Source organism: Dasypus novemcinctus, chromosome 16, assembly GCF_030445035.2.
Source record: "Dasypus novemcinctus isolate mDasNov1 chromosome 16, mDasNov1.1.hap2, whole genome shotgun sequence".
Taxonomy (NCBI): Eukaryota; Metazoa; Chordata; class Mammalia; order Cingulata; family Dasypodidae; genus Dasypus; species Dasypus novemcinctus.
In genome coordinates, this window is record NC_080688.1 from 41688068 (window position 1) to 41703494 (window position 15427).

At 41.5% G+C, this 15427-nt stretch overlaps 1 protein-coding gene across 1 annotated transcript in view; it reads left to right on the forward strand.

Moving 5' to 3' along the window:
* Positions 1 to 6319: 6319 nt before the first annotated feature.
* Positions 6320 to 15427, forward strand: part of PSMA8 (proteasome 20S subunit alpha 8) — a 38343-nt gene continuing 29235 nt past the window's right edge. Inside the window, exon 1 of the mRNA XM_004465144.2 lies at positions 6320 to 6510. Within this exon, the coding sequence (XP_004465201.1) occupies positions 6409 to 6510 (102 nt within the window). The 5' untranslated portion in view covers positions 6320 to 6408. The remainder of the gene's footprint in view (positions 6511 to 15427) is intronic.

The following is a 15427-nucleotide window of genomic DNA, read 5'->3' on the forward strand; positions in this document are numbered from 1 at the left end:
AGCAGATGTGGCTCAAATGATAGAGTGTCCACCTACCATATAGGAAGTCTAGGATTCGAACCCAGGGCCTCCTGGCTTGTGTAGTAAGCTGGCCCACGCGGGTAAGGAGTGCCATGCCACACAGGGGTGCCCCTGTGTAGGAGTGCTCCACTGGCAAAGAGTGCACCCCAAAAGGAGAGCCACACACACACACACAAAAAAAAAACAAAAAAGTGTATAGTTATAGTTGTGAACTTACAAAACGTACATATATAACATCATACAGGACTCTCATAACTCACCCTACCACCAACACCTTACATTGTCGTTAAATATTTTTATGTAATGATTAAAGAGCATCCTCAAAGTATTACTATCAACCAAAGTATTTTACCCCAACACACCCCATTCTTTTTATTAATTTTGTATCATTTATATATGAACATACATAAACAATAAGTGTATAGTCAAAGTTGTGAACTTACAAAGCAAACATGCATAACATCATATAGGGGCCTATATATCAACCCACCACCAACAACTTGCATTGTCATGAGGCGTTTGTTACAAATTATGACAGAATATTGTCAAAATCTTACTACTAATTATACTCCTTATCTTACATTTGGTGCATTTTCCCCCCGACCAACACTATTATTTTTTTAAATATATTTTTCTGACAGAAGTTGTAAAGTTACAAAACAATCATGCACATGTGCAGAATTCCCAAACAACACCCCTCTATCAACACACCACACCATGGTGGAACATGTGTTACAGATTATGAGATTATATCATTCGATTATTAGCAGGTCCATAGTGTACATTTGAAACACATTTTCCATACTCCCTGTATTAGTCAGCCAAAGGGGTGCTAAGGCAAAATACCAGAAATTGGTTGTTTTTTATAAAGGTATTTATTTGGGGTAGGAGCTTACGGATACCAGGCCATGAAGCATAAGTTACTTCCCTCACCAAAGTCTATTTTCATGTATTGGAGCAAGATGGCTGCCAACATCTCCGAGGGTTCAGGCTTCCTGGGTTCCTCTGGGCTCAGCTCCTCTGTTTTCTCCACAAGGTCAGCTGTAGACTATGAGGCTCTCTAGGCTCTGCCTCTCTCCACAAGGTCAGCTATAGACTATCAGGAGAATGGCTGTCTCTTTTCTGGGGGCTCCAGTTTAAGGCTCCAGCATCAAACTCCAACATCAAAACTCCAACATTAAGGGAAGTGGGCGTGGCTGAACTGATAGAGCATCTGTCTACCATATGGAGGGTCCAGGGTTCAATCCCCAGGGCCTCCTGACCTGTGTGGTAAGCTGGCCCACATGCAGTGCTGCCACATGCAAGGAGTGCCATGCCACGCAGGGGTGCCCCCGTGTAGGGGAGCCCCATGTGCAAGGAGTGCGCCCCAAAAGGAGAGCCACTCCACGTGAAAAAGAAAAAGCGCAGCCCACCCAGGAGTGGCGCTGCACACACAGAAAGCTGATGCAGCAAGATGGCGCAACAACAAAAAGAAGATGCAGTTTCCCAGTGCCACCAGATAATGCAAGCAGATGCAGAAGAATACAGAGTGAATGGACACAGAGAGCAGGCAATGGGGCAAAAGGGGAGAGAAATAAATTAAATAAAAACAAAAACAAAAACAAAAAAACTCCAACATTAAGAACCTTGGCATCAAAAGCTCCAACTCTGTATATAGTAATGTCTAGATATACTCATAGTGGAAACAATTAAAAACAACAGCTGGGGGGGTACTGGGCTCCTGGCCTGGGGGTCACTGTCGTGGACCCTGGGGGAGCAGCGGCAGTCCCCCAGATGCAACGGCAAGAACGAGGAAGGAAGGAGGGCCCAACAGTGGGCTCCTGATACTAATGGCTATGCTTTTGAGCCTACACACCTGCAATAAGAACAAGGCCTAGAGTAGCACTGTGCCTGGGAGTTTCCTCCTGACAGCCTTCATGTTACTCAAATGTGGCCACTCTCACAGCCAAACTCAGCATGTAGATGCAGTGCATTCCCCCCAGCGTGGGACATGACACCCAGGGATGAGCCTCCCTGGCACCCGAGGGATCACTACCACATACCAGCTGAAGATGCAACTAGAAAATGACCTTGAATTAAAGGTTCAATACGGATCAGCAGAATATCCCTGTCTACATATAATAACATGACTTCAAAATGCTGTTTGACCTAATGGAAGGGGGAAATGGAAAGGAGAAATGAGATTATAAGGCTATGAGTCTCTAAAAAAGAGTCTGGAGGTTGTTAGAAGGAATGACCTTATGCACAACTGAGCAGAGTCTAAGAGACAGATAAAGTAGATACAACCCCAGGTATTGGTTCTTTTGAGGGATAAAGAGACCCATGGGTTCTATGGTCATGGCAGATGGGGTTCACTGCCATGGCAGATGGCCCTTCTTTGGAGCTGGTGTTTCTGCGTGATGGAGCTGGACTCAGAGGGGATCTCTTTTCACAAGACTTGCATGCTACTTTATTGGAATTGTAGTTGGTGCTGGGGTTTAAGATATATTTAGGGGATTTGAATCTCTGGACTGATAGTATGACACCCAGGCCCAGAGCCTCAACAGACTTCAGCTCCTACACTTTGATTTATTGGACTTACCCCACTCAGCTAACATGGAGTTGAAGAAGGTCAACCACCACACCATGGAGCCTAGAGTGACTACAACTGAAAGCAGGAGGAGTGCAGCCAGTATCCATGTGGAATCTAAGCCCCCACTTGACATAGATGTGCAATGGACACAATCAATCCAATGTCCACAGAGAAAATGTGGAATGGGTGTGGGAAGGGTAGCCATGGTGGCTGCTGGGTTTGGGGAATAGGAGGAAGAGATGAGATGTGGAGGCGTTTTCGGGACGTGGAGTTGTCCTGGGTGGTGCTTCACACACAACTACAGGACATTGTAGATCCCCCCAGGGCCCACTGGATGGAACATGGAAGAGTGTGGGCTATGATGTGGACCATTGACTATGGGGTGCAGTGATGCTCAGAGATGTACTTACCAGGTGCAATGGATGTGTCACGATGATGGGAGAGAGTGTTGCTGTGGGGGGAGTGGGGGGTGGGGGCGGTGGGGTTGAATGGGACCTCATATTTTTTTAATGTAATTTTAAAAAATAAAAAAAAAAAAAAGCTCCAACTCTGTCCTTTGTCATGCCTTTTATCTGTGCCCTAATGACGTGGTCCAAAGCCTTAATTATAACTCAATCACACCCAGTAACAGACCTGATTACAAACATAATCCAATATCTATTTTTGGAATTCATAACCATATCAAACTACTACACTCCCTTATTATCAAAACAGTACATCTTTGGCATAGATGCAAGAATATTACATTATTACTGCTAACCACAGTCCATAGGTTATTTCAGTTGTATTTTTCCTATGCTTCCATACATCACACCACCCTGCAATAGTGATATACAGTTGCTCTAGCTCACAAAGGACACTCTTGCATCTGTACCACCAACCACGATTCTCATCCACCTCTAGGTTTACTGCGCTATTCGGTCCCTAGATTATTCTCTAGTATTCTCTCAGTTGGCGTTTACATACGTAGACTACCATTTTCAGCCACATCCCCATTTATAAACCAGCTGTTACTCACTATAATGTGTGACCATCACCTTTGTACATTTCTACACTTTCACAGTAAAGCTAATTAAAACTTGTACATACATTAAACATCAGTAGTCTATCTCAGTCCTCTCATCTCTAAAGACACTTTTAATTCAAAGGAGTTAACTAGTGGTCCAAGGAAACAATCAATGGGTGATAGCCATTCTGAACTCACAGAGCAGGCCTGGTAAACTCCCGGCAGACTCCTGCTCGACTTAGGCCATGCGCCCAGTCAGGTCCCAAGGACAGTTTCACCTGCCACCCAAAACTTCCTTGGATCTACACAGCATGAGGGCTGACCCCTATCACCTTTAAAGAGGGAACCAGAAGTCTGGGCAGACTGAGTTTATGTCCTGCGGGTGCCTATCCAGGAATCCCTTTAAAATGGCAGAATCAAAAAATGGCACAGAGAGGCCTTAATTAAAACCCATCAGTCTCCGACAGGGGTCAGGGAGCACATTCACTTATCTGTCTCCTGTCAATGGCTTGCCAAAAGAAGCCAGGTAAGCGTTGGATTCCTCTAGGTTCTTGGCTGTGGCAAAAAAGAATTTAAGAACATATCAGTTTAGGGAAACAGACTTGGTCCAGTGGTCAGGGCATCCGTCTACCACATGGGAGGTCCGCGGTTCAAACCCCGGGCCTCCTTGACCCGTGTGGCGCTGGCCCATGCACAGTGCTGGTGTGTGCAAGGAGTGCCGTGCCACACAGGGGTGTCCCCCACGTAGGGAAGCCCCATGCGCAAGGAGTGCGCCCCATAAGGAGAGCCGCCCAGCGCAAAAGAAAGTGCAGCCTGCCCAGGAATGGCTCCATGCACACGGAGAGCTGACACAACAAGATAATGCAACAAAAAGAGACACAGACTCCGTGCCGCTGATAACAACAAAAGCAGACAAAAAAGAAGCAGCAAATAGACACAGAGAACAGACAACCGAGGTGGGGGGGGAAGGGGAGAGAAATAAATAAATAAATAAATAAATAAATAAAGTCCCAACACGGGGAAAAAAAAGAACATATCAGTTTAGTTACACTGGTAAAAAAAATTTATTGGGAAATGGGAGAAAACTGCACTGAGATTTTGTACAGGCTCTCTAGGCAGAGAGAATGGGCTTTGGCTTGTGGGCTACTAATTATTCCTCCCCTTGCTAATGCCAAGGGGCGGGGCACTAGCTGTTACTTGTTATCACACCAATGATGGGACCAATGGTAAGGTCTATTTAGAATATATGGGGCCTCCCTTTTGCCCCAGAAGAGTCCCAGTTGGGACCTCAAGGTTGAGGTCAAGGTCTCAGTGATGTCGTGTCTCCTGGCCATGTTTTCTGTCTGCCATATTGTGGCTCTTCTTCTCCCCGTTTCCCTGTACTAAGCTGCCTCAAAGTTGTATGAAATATGCCGATCACAAAGGGACAAATATTGTGTGATCTCACTGATATGAAATAATGGAAAAAGTAAACGCATAGAGTCAGAAACTAGAATACAGGTTACCTAAACTAAATTTGTGGACCTGACACAAATCAAGTTCTTCAAATGATGAGTTTCTTTTTGCTGGAGTTAATAATTGCCTCATTTAATTTGGTTTAGCTTAGTTTCATTTCCAAACACTCCCATACACATATAAACTTCACAATACTTGAAAATGCATTTGGTAATCAATATATTTCCTTTATAACTGAAATATCCCCCTTCTGAAACTTCTAATGTATCAAATTTAAAATTTTATTTTATGCCATTTAGGAATCATTTTCTTATGATTGATGCTTTTTGTTATTCATTTTTTAAAATCTTTGACTTTCTCAAAGTGCAGTTTAAACTTCATAACAACACTTTGCTGTAGATTTTCTAATATCCACATTTTATTGATGAGGACAAAGAGACACAGATTGTTTCACAGGTAGTAAAGTAGTAGCCCGTTAAAAAGACTTCCTACTACAGTATATTTAGGCTTAAACAGCATAGTTTGGGTTTTAAAAAATTCAATTAAAAATATTTTGGGCAATGGCATTGCTTAATGGATAAAGAATTTTGTTTGGGGTGATGAAGTAGTCTGGGTAATGTATGGTGGTAATAGTAACACAATATTGTGAATCTAATCAGTATCATTGAATTGTGTATGTGAAAATGGTTAAAATGTGAAAACTTGTGTTGTTTATATATTACAACCACAAAATTTATTTTTTAAAAGTACTATCAGTTTGTGTCAGCTTTAGTTTGATGGATTATTTGCTCATCCGGTCTAATTTGCTCATAAGACAGAAAGTGGAATATATAAGACTATTTTGGAAAATCTTTCTTTCTTTGGGTTAACATGGCAAAAGAGTAGGAAATTTAGAATTGGAAACCCCAAGGGGGCTGCAAGAGGAGAAGGCGGTTTGAAATGTAAATTACCACAGTTTCTCTTACTGGTATGAAATAAAAATATCTCATTTTTGAAGACCTCATTTTTAAGCCCTAACCTTTGATGTCATTTTTACGATCCAAGTGACTTTACGCCAGGTTGAGGGAAACACTGCAATGGTAAAACTAGAACCTCTGAGCCGGTAACTAAGGACTGGGGAGGGGCGTGGCCAAAGCACAGCCCGTCCCCGGACTGCGCACGGACCGGAAGGACGAGGACTTCCGGGCGGCAGCTGGGGGCGCCTGTGAGAGGACTTCCTGAATTTCAGGACTGCAGTTCCTTACCTCTGAGAGGATTGCCCCGCGGCTGCACGTGGCGGCGGTGGCGAGGGCCCACACAGCGGCCTCAGCTGCAGTGGCACCCACACAGTGCGGCCTCCTTCAAATTCTGCCTGATGGCTTCTCGGTACGACCGGGCCATCACTGTCTTCTCTCCAGACGGACACCTTTTCCAAGTGGAATATGCTCAGGAAGCAGTAAAGAAAGGATCCACAGCGGTGAGCGAACAACCTCCTCACCACATGCCTTGACGTCGGCCTTCCCCTTGTCCCGCTGCCTCCGCCTTCTCAGTCCCCGTCCCGCCCACCTGTGAAAATTGTTTCCCGGGTTTTGTTGAGGGAGGTGTTTCTGGGATTTGGGCAGGAAGTGGCAGAATGAAAAGTGGTAGGTTTAATTAGTATTTGTTGTGTAATTGCTTTTGTTTAACAATGACTAGCGGTAAAACGTGTGTTGTAACCTCGACTCCAGATGAGATATTAATGCTGTGTCCGATAATAAGGAAAAAAAGATCTGCCCTGTAACAGCCGACCTGAATGCACGTGACCCATTTTCTCAGAAAGGCAGAGACCCGCGAAGTCCACCTCAGTACCAATTCCTTTAGGTTGTTTCATGGTAATTGTTGAAAACTTTTAAAATTGGCCATGCCTGCCCCTGAAATGTGGTCTAAGCCATTGCGTGATTAAATCCTTGTTTTTCTAGAAAGTGGTTAAAACTGTTGATCCGCTCGTCAGACTCTTAAAACCATTAAAAATAATTGCCCTAAAATTTGCATCCAAGTATTTTGCAGCCTTTTAGGGGCAGAGGGCTCCAAGAATCTCCACTCCGTTGCCACTTTTTTGGGTTTTATTTAGTTAGTTATTGGCGGTACCGGAACTGTTTAGTTTGTTTATTTATCGGAGGTGCCAGAACTATTTATCTACTTATTTAAGGTACCAGAGATTGAACCCAGGACCTCTTATGTGCAAAGTAGGCACTTAACCATTGCGCTACACCTGCTCCCCTCTTTTTTTGTTTTAAAATAATATTGAGCAGGAGCGATGTAGCTCAAGTGGTTGAGCACCTGCTGCTGTGTCCTAGATCCTGGGTTCATTACCCGGTACCTCCTAAAATAATAATATTGGGAATTCCTTGATAGAGTATACCCTATTTTAAAGTAATGTAATACTGCTCCCAAATTTTAACTTCATTTAATATTCTTAGTAATTTATTTAAAAAATTTAAAAGGACAAAAATGTCCTAGTTACCAAAGGTCTATTTCCTCAAATCTTCCACATCCCAGCCTATGAATTAAAAAGCATCTGATTTTTTACTCTGACAAATATTGTGAGCATATTTGTTCTTTATTTTGGAAATTGACACATTAGTTATGATAATATACAGTGCATTTGTAAGTTTAGCAATTGTGTATTTTCTCTCACCTTCCACATTTGTTATGGAAGGAAATCAACTTTTATTGTATATGTATCAAATGTAAAGTGGTAAAATAATGACACTGAAGTATTTTCCTATTTAATTGGACCCACTAGTTTTGCTTCTTTTTTGAGTAATTTTTTTCTGAATTGTGAATTTAAGAAAAGCCTGATGTAGCTTAAACCACAAGTGTGCCATTTTGATAAAAACAAAAAGTTATATAATCCCTTGTATGGTGGGTAGCATATGGTTAGAAAATAATGCTCAAGTTTTAGAGCCTAAAATAAAGGGAGTAATGGGAAAAGACAGGGGTATAATAAGAAACTACATTGGCTCATTTAAAATGTTTTAAGAATGCTATAGAACTGATTGATAGTTCCTTTGTAATGAGCTGTAAAAGGGTAAGGAATATAAAAATACCTATAGTGGGCATTTTAAAAGATACATTGGAAAGATGAGACAGTTTTGTATAAGGATTTTGAAATTATAATTTGCATGTTTGTGTGGAGTTTCCTTGAGGGTGCTATGACCGTGTGTAAAATTTATAATGGTTCTTGTTTATTAAAATATTCCATCTATAAATGACAGTTGAAATGACTATTATAAATAAGTCAAGATTGGCCGGTTTTGACCAGTAAGTAGATGCAATATTATTATTATTATTATTATTTTTTAAAGATTTATTTATTTATTTAATTTCCCCCCCTCCCCTAGTTGTCTGTTCTTGGTGTCTATTTGCTGCGTCTTGTTTCTTTGTCCGCTTCTGTTGTCGTCAGCGGCATGGGAAGTGTGGGCGGCGCCATTCCTGGGCAGGCTGCTCTTTCTTTTCACACTGGGCGGCTTTCCTCACGGGCGCACTCCTTGCGCGTGGGGCTCCCCAACGCGGGGGACACCCTTGCGTGGCACGGCACTCCTTGCACGCATCAGCACTGCGCATGGCCAGCTCCACACGGGTCATGGAGGTCCGGGGTTTGAACCGCGGACCTCCCATATGGTAGACGGACGCCCTAACCACTGGGCCAAAGTCCGTTTCCCAGATGCAATATTATTTAGTCATATAAAAGTTATATTAGAGGCCTTGGATTCTACTTCCTTGTTGATGGTTATCTGACAGCATGAGGTGAGGCAAAAGGCCTGTATGCTTTTTGCCTATTTCCCTTTTCCATAAATGAAAAATATGTTTGAATAACATTCTGGAGAGGTGATAACCTTTTTTCTTGGGGAAAGAAAATGAATCCTTCAAAAATAGTCCCATGAAAAAGTTAAGATTTATTATCATTCCTTCATCCTGTCCTTTCCCTGACCCCAAATTGTTATTGGCTCCATATTTCCTACTTTATTCAATCTTAACTCCACTGTCTAGCCTTCTAAGCCTTCCCTACAATCCTTACCCACTCTCCTATCCAGTTTAATTAAGGAAGAGCTTCCTGGTTTTATGAACATTCCATGCTAATATATGCTTCTGCTCTTTTAGGGAAGAGGAGAAAGCACCTTTCTGCCTCTCTACTGCTTATCCTTAAAGGATGTCCTCACATTTCTCCTCCTCCACGGAGCTTTCTCTGATCTGTCTCAGTCATCACAGATCTTTTACTTGTTCTGAATTTATGATCTGTACCACAGAGTATTGTGTTGTATTTGCTATTTGGCCTTGTTTTCACTTTAATTACAAGCGTATTTAATAGTCTTCTCATAGCAGTCGGATAGTAAGATCTTTGGTCATGGACAGTGTAATTCCATTTTGTATTTTTTTAAAAATTATATACAGTGAAGAGGCTAGGAAGGAAGTAAACTAACATTTAGTTAATATTTATATCTACCAGGCACTTTATATATATTATTTAACTTTCAGGGCAGTATTTAATTGCTTTTTTCATGTTATGGAAACTATGATTCAAAAGGGTTTATAACTTCCGGAAGATTCCCAGCTAGAAAGTGATGGAGCCCATATTTATACCTATACTTTTCTCATTCCAAAGCCTCTGCTCTCTGCATTGTGCTGTGCCATTTGTTCAGGAAATATTTGTTTATTACTTAGCTATTATTATTATTATAAGGAAACCCAGATGAATCTCATTTAAGGCAATTAACTTCTCTAAGCTTCAGCTTCTTTAATAGTACAATAGGCATCATAATAGCACCTGCTTCTTAAGATTGTTGTAGGAGTTGTATGAGGCAGTGATACATGTCAAACATCTTGCATAGTATTTGGCTTACAGTAAGTACTTACTAAATAGTAGCTATTATTACTTACTATTCTTTGTTTTCTTTTTTTTCCTTCAATTTTCCCTATGGTTCTTTTACCACATTCATTTATTATCACAAGACATTTTTGTTGAACACTTACATATGCCAAACATGGTGCTACGCCCTGTAAGTTTCACAACAAACAAGATATAAAATCCCTGTTTTTCGGTTGCTATCTAGCAGGAAATTTCGATGATTAAGTAAATAATCCTAATAAAGCCTAAATGAGTATTGTGATAGGGGAGGAAAGGACCTTTTGGGAACTGTAGAAGTTGGGGAGGTATCCCTGAGTAAGTAATATTTAAGCAGACACTTGAAAGATGAAAGTGTAGCAGGGTAAAGGGTTGGAGGGGTATGGCAGAGATTATTTTATGAATCCCCAAAAGAGAAAGCTTATATTTGTTTTGGTTTTTTTAAAGATTTATTTATTTATTTTTCTCCCCTCCCCCCTCCTCCCCACCCTGGTTGTCTGTTCTCTGTGTCTATTTGCTGCATCTTGTTTCTTTGTCTGTTTCTGTTGTTGTCAGCGGCACGGGAATCTGTATCTTTTTGTTGTGTCATCTTGTGTCAGCTCTCCGTGAGTGTGGCACATTCCTGGGCAAGCTGCACTTTCTTTCGTGCTGGGCAGATCATGCTGGGCAGCTCTCCTTACGGGGCGCACTCCTTGTGTGTGGGGCTCCCCTACGCGGGGGACACCCCTGCATGGCAGGGCACTCCTTGCACGCATCAGCACTGCGTGTGAGCCAGCTCCACACAGGTCAAGGAGGCCCAGGGCTTGAACCACGGACCTCCCATATGGTAGACGGACGCCCTAACCACTGGGCCCAGTCCGTTTCCCAGAAAGCTTATATTTGTAAACTAATTTGTTCCTTTTGGTGTGATACCCTTTGATTGTATTCAGTCGAGGGGCCTTTGATTTAGATTCCTGTTAAGACTGCTTTTAGGGCATGACTCAGGTTAAATCCCCACTCCCTTGATGGGTCTGATATAGATGGAGAATCACAAAGATACACAGGAAGAGAGAGCTCTGTCATTTTTTATCCTGCCATGTGACTGAAAGGAGAAGGTTCAAACAGCTGAGAACCTAGGGAGAGATCAGCCATTTATTTGCCTGGTAGCTTACATTGAGATTGGGAAGAGAACAGAGCAGCAGAGGCTGATATAGGAAGCCTAGAAAGAAACAAGCCCTATGCCAGGAGAGAGAGGACTGCAGAATCACTTAAGCATGAAGTCTCAAGAGGATTGGACTATGGAGCTCAAGAGAAAAGGGTGAATCCACAGAAGGCAGAGACCAGCCAGAGATACGCAGCCATCTTGCTTCAACACGTGACAACTGACTTTGGTACCTTGAGCTAGACTTTTTATGGCCTTGGAACTATAAACTTTTACCCCCAATAAACCCCCTTTTAAAAGCCAACAGATTTCTGGTACTTTGCATTGGCAGCCCTTTGGCAGAAAGAGGGAAGAGTATTTTAAGCAAAGGAAAACTAAGTAGCAAACACAACTATGCTCTATGAACTGGATTCAGGATTGCTGATGGGAAAATAGGAAGCAAGAAAGCTAGAAGTGGGCCTGATCATGGAATACCTTTAAACCATATTAATGAGAACATACTTAATTCCAAAGGAATAAAAAGGCTTAAAGGGTTTTGGTGTGGCTATTGTCATTATCTAGACTACTACTCTGTCTTTCTAGTAACAGGCAGTATTTGTCTGGCCACAGAGGTACACACATGACCCAGGAAGAAACATTCATGATTTCCATTCTTGCAGCCACTAGTATTAGCATGTGAACCGTATCTGACCAATGTAAGTCCATTCTTAGGACTTTCTAACTAGAGCTAGTGGTAGCTTTCTTCTATGGGAGATTTGTTGGAATGTGAGTCCAAGGTTGCTGGTGGCCATGCTTCTTTCTACACAGAGAAAGCCTCTCTGCAGTAGTAGAGCAAATGGCCAATGTGCAAAGAAAAGCACAGAATAAATATCATAATCCCTAGTCCCAAATTCAGCTCTGTGCTACCTTGGTTTGATTAGTAAGAAAAGGTTCCTAACAATGTAAGTTTTTTTTTAAGCAGTTTTATTGAGATATATTCACATACCATACAATCTACCCAAAGTTTACAATCAATGGCTTTTTTTTTAAACAAACCAATTTTATTGGTACATATTAATAAAGCATACAGTTCATCCAGAGTGTATAATCAGTGTTAAGTGGTATAATCACATAGTTGTGCATTCATTACTTTAATCATTATTAGAACATTTTCATTATTCAGTAATAATAATCAAAAAACAGACAAACAGAAAAATCCTTCACTTAATCTCTCTCTGTTTCCCCTATTATACATATTTCTGGCTATTCTTTTTTTTTTTTTTATCCTCCTCCTGCAGTTTTTTGCATGCTGTCTGCTCTCTGTGTCCATTTGCTGTGCGTTCTTATGTGTCTGTATTTATTTTTATTTATTTCCCCTTCCCTCCTTACAGCTTGCCTACTGTCTGCTTGTTGTGTCCATCACTAAGCTCTTCTGAGTTTTTGTTTTGTTTTTTTGCTTGTCTCCCTTTTTGTTGCATCACCTTGCTGATTCAGCTCTCTGTGGTGCCTGCAGCCTGGGCAGCACTCCACGGCGTATGCGGGCCAGGAGGCTCTCCACGGCATGTGAGTGAGCCTGCCTTCACAAGGGGGCCCCGGGTCATGAACCCAGGTCCTCCCATATGGTGGACAGGAGCCCAACTGATTGAGCCACAGCCGCTTCCCTATTTCTGGCTATTCTTGCACAGTTCTTTATTAAGCAGTTTTATTGAGATATATTCACATACCAAATGATCTAGCTAGAGTGTATATTCAATGGCTTTTATTATATTCACAGTGTTGTGCATTCATCACCACAAAAAATTTTAGAGCAATTTCATTACTCCAAAATGAAAAAACTCCACATCTCTTAGCAGTAACCTCTCAATCCCTCTTTCCTTCCCCAGCCCTACATAACCACTAATCTAATTTCATCTTTATAAATTGATTTGTATTTACATTTTATATAAATGGAACCATACAATTTATAGTACTTTGTGTCTGGTTTCTTTCACTTAGATAATGTGGTTTGTTTTGTTTTGTTTTTGCCTGATAATAACATCTTGTAATATTAACAGATGTTTGTTCAGTTTCAAAGAAAAAACAGTCTTATATATGCAATATTACCCATATTCATAGTTCACATGAGGTTTTACTATGCTATACAGTTCCATGTTACATTTTTAGTTTTCCTTCTAGTAATATACATGACCTTAAACTTTCCTTTTCAGCCACTGTCATATCCATATAATAGCACTGCTAGTTAGAAACACTGTGTTGTGCTTCCTCTTTTTTCTATTCATTTCCAAAGATTAACAAACATCCTTTTTACCAGTTTTATATAGTTTTATAAGAAACTGCCAAATTGTTTTCCAGAGTAGTCATACTGCTTTATATTAACACCAGCAATGCATGAGAGATCCAGTTTCTCCACATCCTCTCCTGCATTTGGTGGTGTCACTACTTTTACTTTAGGCATTCTTATAGGCATATAGTGATATCTCATTGTGTCATTGTGGGTTTCATTTGCATTTCCCTAATGGCTAATGATGTTGAACAGCTTTTCACATGCTTATTTGTCTTTCATGAAATGTATCTTCATGTCATTTGTGCATTTTCTTTCTAATTGGATTTTTTTTTTACTGTTGGTGTTTGACAGTTCTTTTTTTTTTTATATTCTAGATACTAGTCCTTTGAAGATATGTGGTTTACAAATATCTTCTCTAAGTCTGCATCTTGTCTTTTCATCCTTTTCCCATGGAATTCACAGGGCAATGCTTGTAATTTTGATAAGGTCTGATTTACCAGTTTTTGCTCTTATGATCTGTATTAGTCAGCCAAAGAGGTACTGATGCAAAATACCAGAAATCATTTGGTTTTTGTAAAGGGTGTTTATTTGGGGTAGAAGCTTACAGTACAAGGCCCTAAAGAGTCCAACTCAAGGTACCATAAGAGGTTCTTTCTCACCCAGAGTCTGTTACCACGTGCTGATGCAAGATGGCAGGTGATGTCTATGAGGATTCAGTTTTCCTCTTCCTCCCAAGGTTCTGTTGTCCCAGCTTCTGCCAATCTCAGCCACAGGCTGAGACAAGTCTTGTCTCTCTCCCAGGGCTCATTTCTCTTCAGGTTCAGCTGCTCTGCTCTTTCTACAAGGCCAGCTATAAACTGTCAGGCAAATGGCTCATCTCTCTTCCCTGGGCCTCTGCCTTGTCTAATGGAGCCTTCTCTCATTCCTCATGCATCTGCATCTCTGTGTGCTTTCTTCCAGGGCTCCAGGATTAAAACTTTAACTTTCTCTTCTGCCGTGTCTTTTTCTCTGTGAATCCCCACCCACCAAGAGGGCAAGGACACAATGTTCTACTGATGTGGCCCAATCAAAGCTTTAATCATTATTTAATCAAGTAAAAGTGAAACCTCTGAATCCAATCCAATCTAATATGCCCAGAGGAACAGACCAGTTCACAAACATAATCCACAATCTGTTTTTGGAATTCATAAACAATATTAAACTGCTATAGGATCCTACTTTTGGACTCAAATCTAAGAACCATTTGCCTAGCCCTAGATGCTGTGTATTTTTCTCTTCTTTTTCCCAGAAGTTTATAGTTTTATATTTTACATTTGTCTGTGATCCATTTTGAATTATTTTGTATAAGGTGTAAAGTTTATACTGAGATTCCTTATTCAGTGGAGTTTTTAAAAACAAATCCCAGGTATCATGATATTTTACCTGTAAATACTTCATTATGCATCTCTAAAGAATAAGGATATATATAGTATTTTAGATTTTTTTAAAAAATTTATTTCTCCCCACTCCCCCACCCCCCACCCCTGGTCCTCCCATTGTCTGCTCTTTGTGTCCATTTGCTGTGTGTTCTTCTGCGTCTCCTTGTATTCTCATTAGGCGCCTCTGGGAAACCAATCCTGGGAACTTCTGGAGTGGGAGAGAGGCGATTACTCTCTTGTGCCATCTCAGCTCCCCCGTTCTGCTCTGTCTTCTTATTTTCTCTCCTCTGTGTCTCTTGTTGCATCATCTTGCTGCGCCAGCTCTCCATGTCGGCCGGCACTACTGTGCTAAGCGGCTTTCCTGTATGGGGCAGCATTCCCACAGGGTGGTCTTGCACATGACTGCATTCCCGCATGGGTCGGTACTCTGCATGGGCCAGCTTCCTCCTCACCAGGAGGCCCTGGGCATCAAATCCTGGACCTTCTATATGGTAGACAGGAGCCCAATCGGTTGAGCCACATCCGTGTCCCAAGAATTAAGGATATTTTAAAAAACATTATCATGGGAAGCAGATGTGGCTCAAGCAATTGGGCTCCTGTTTACCATATGGGAGGTTCAGGGTTTGATTCCCAGGGCCTCCCAGTACTGCATGGCTAGCTGGCCCAAGTGGATTGCTAGTCTGCACA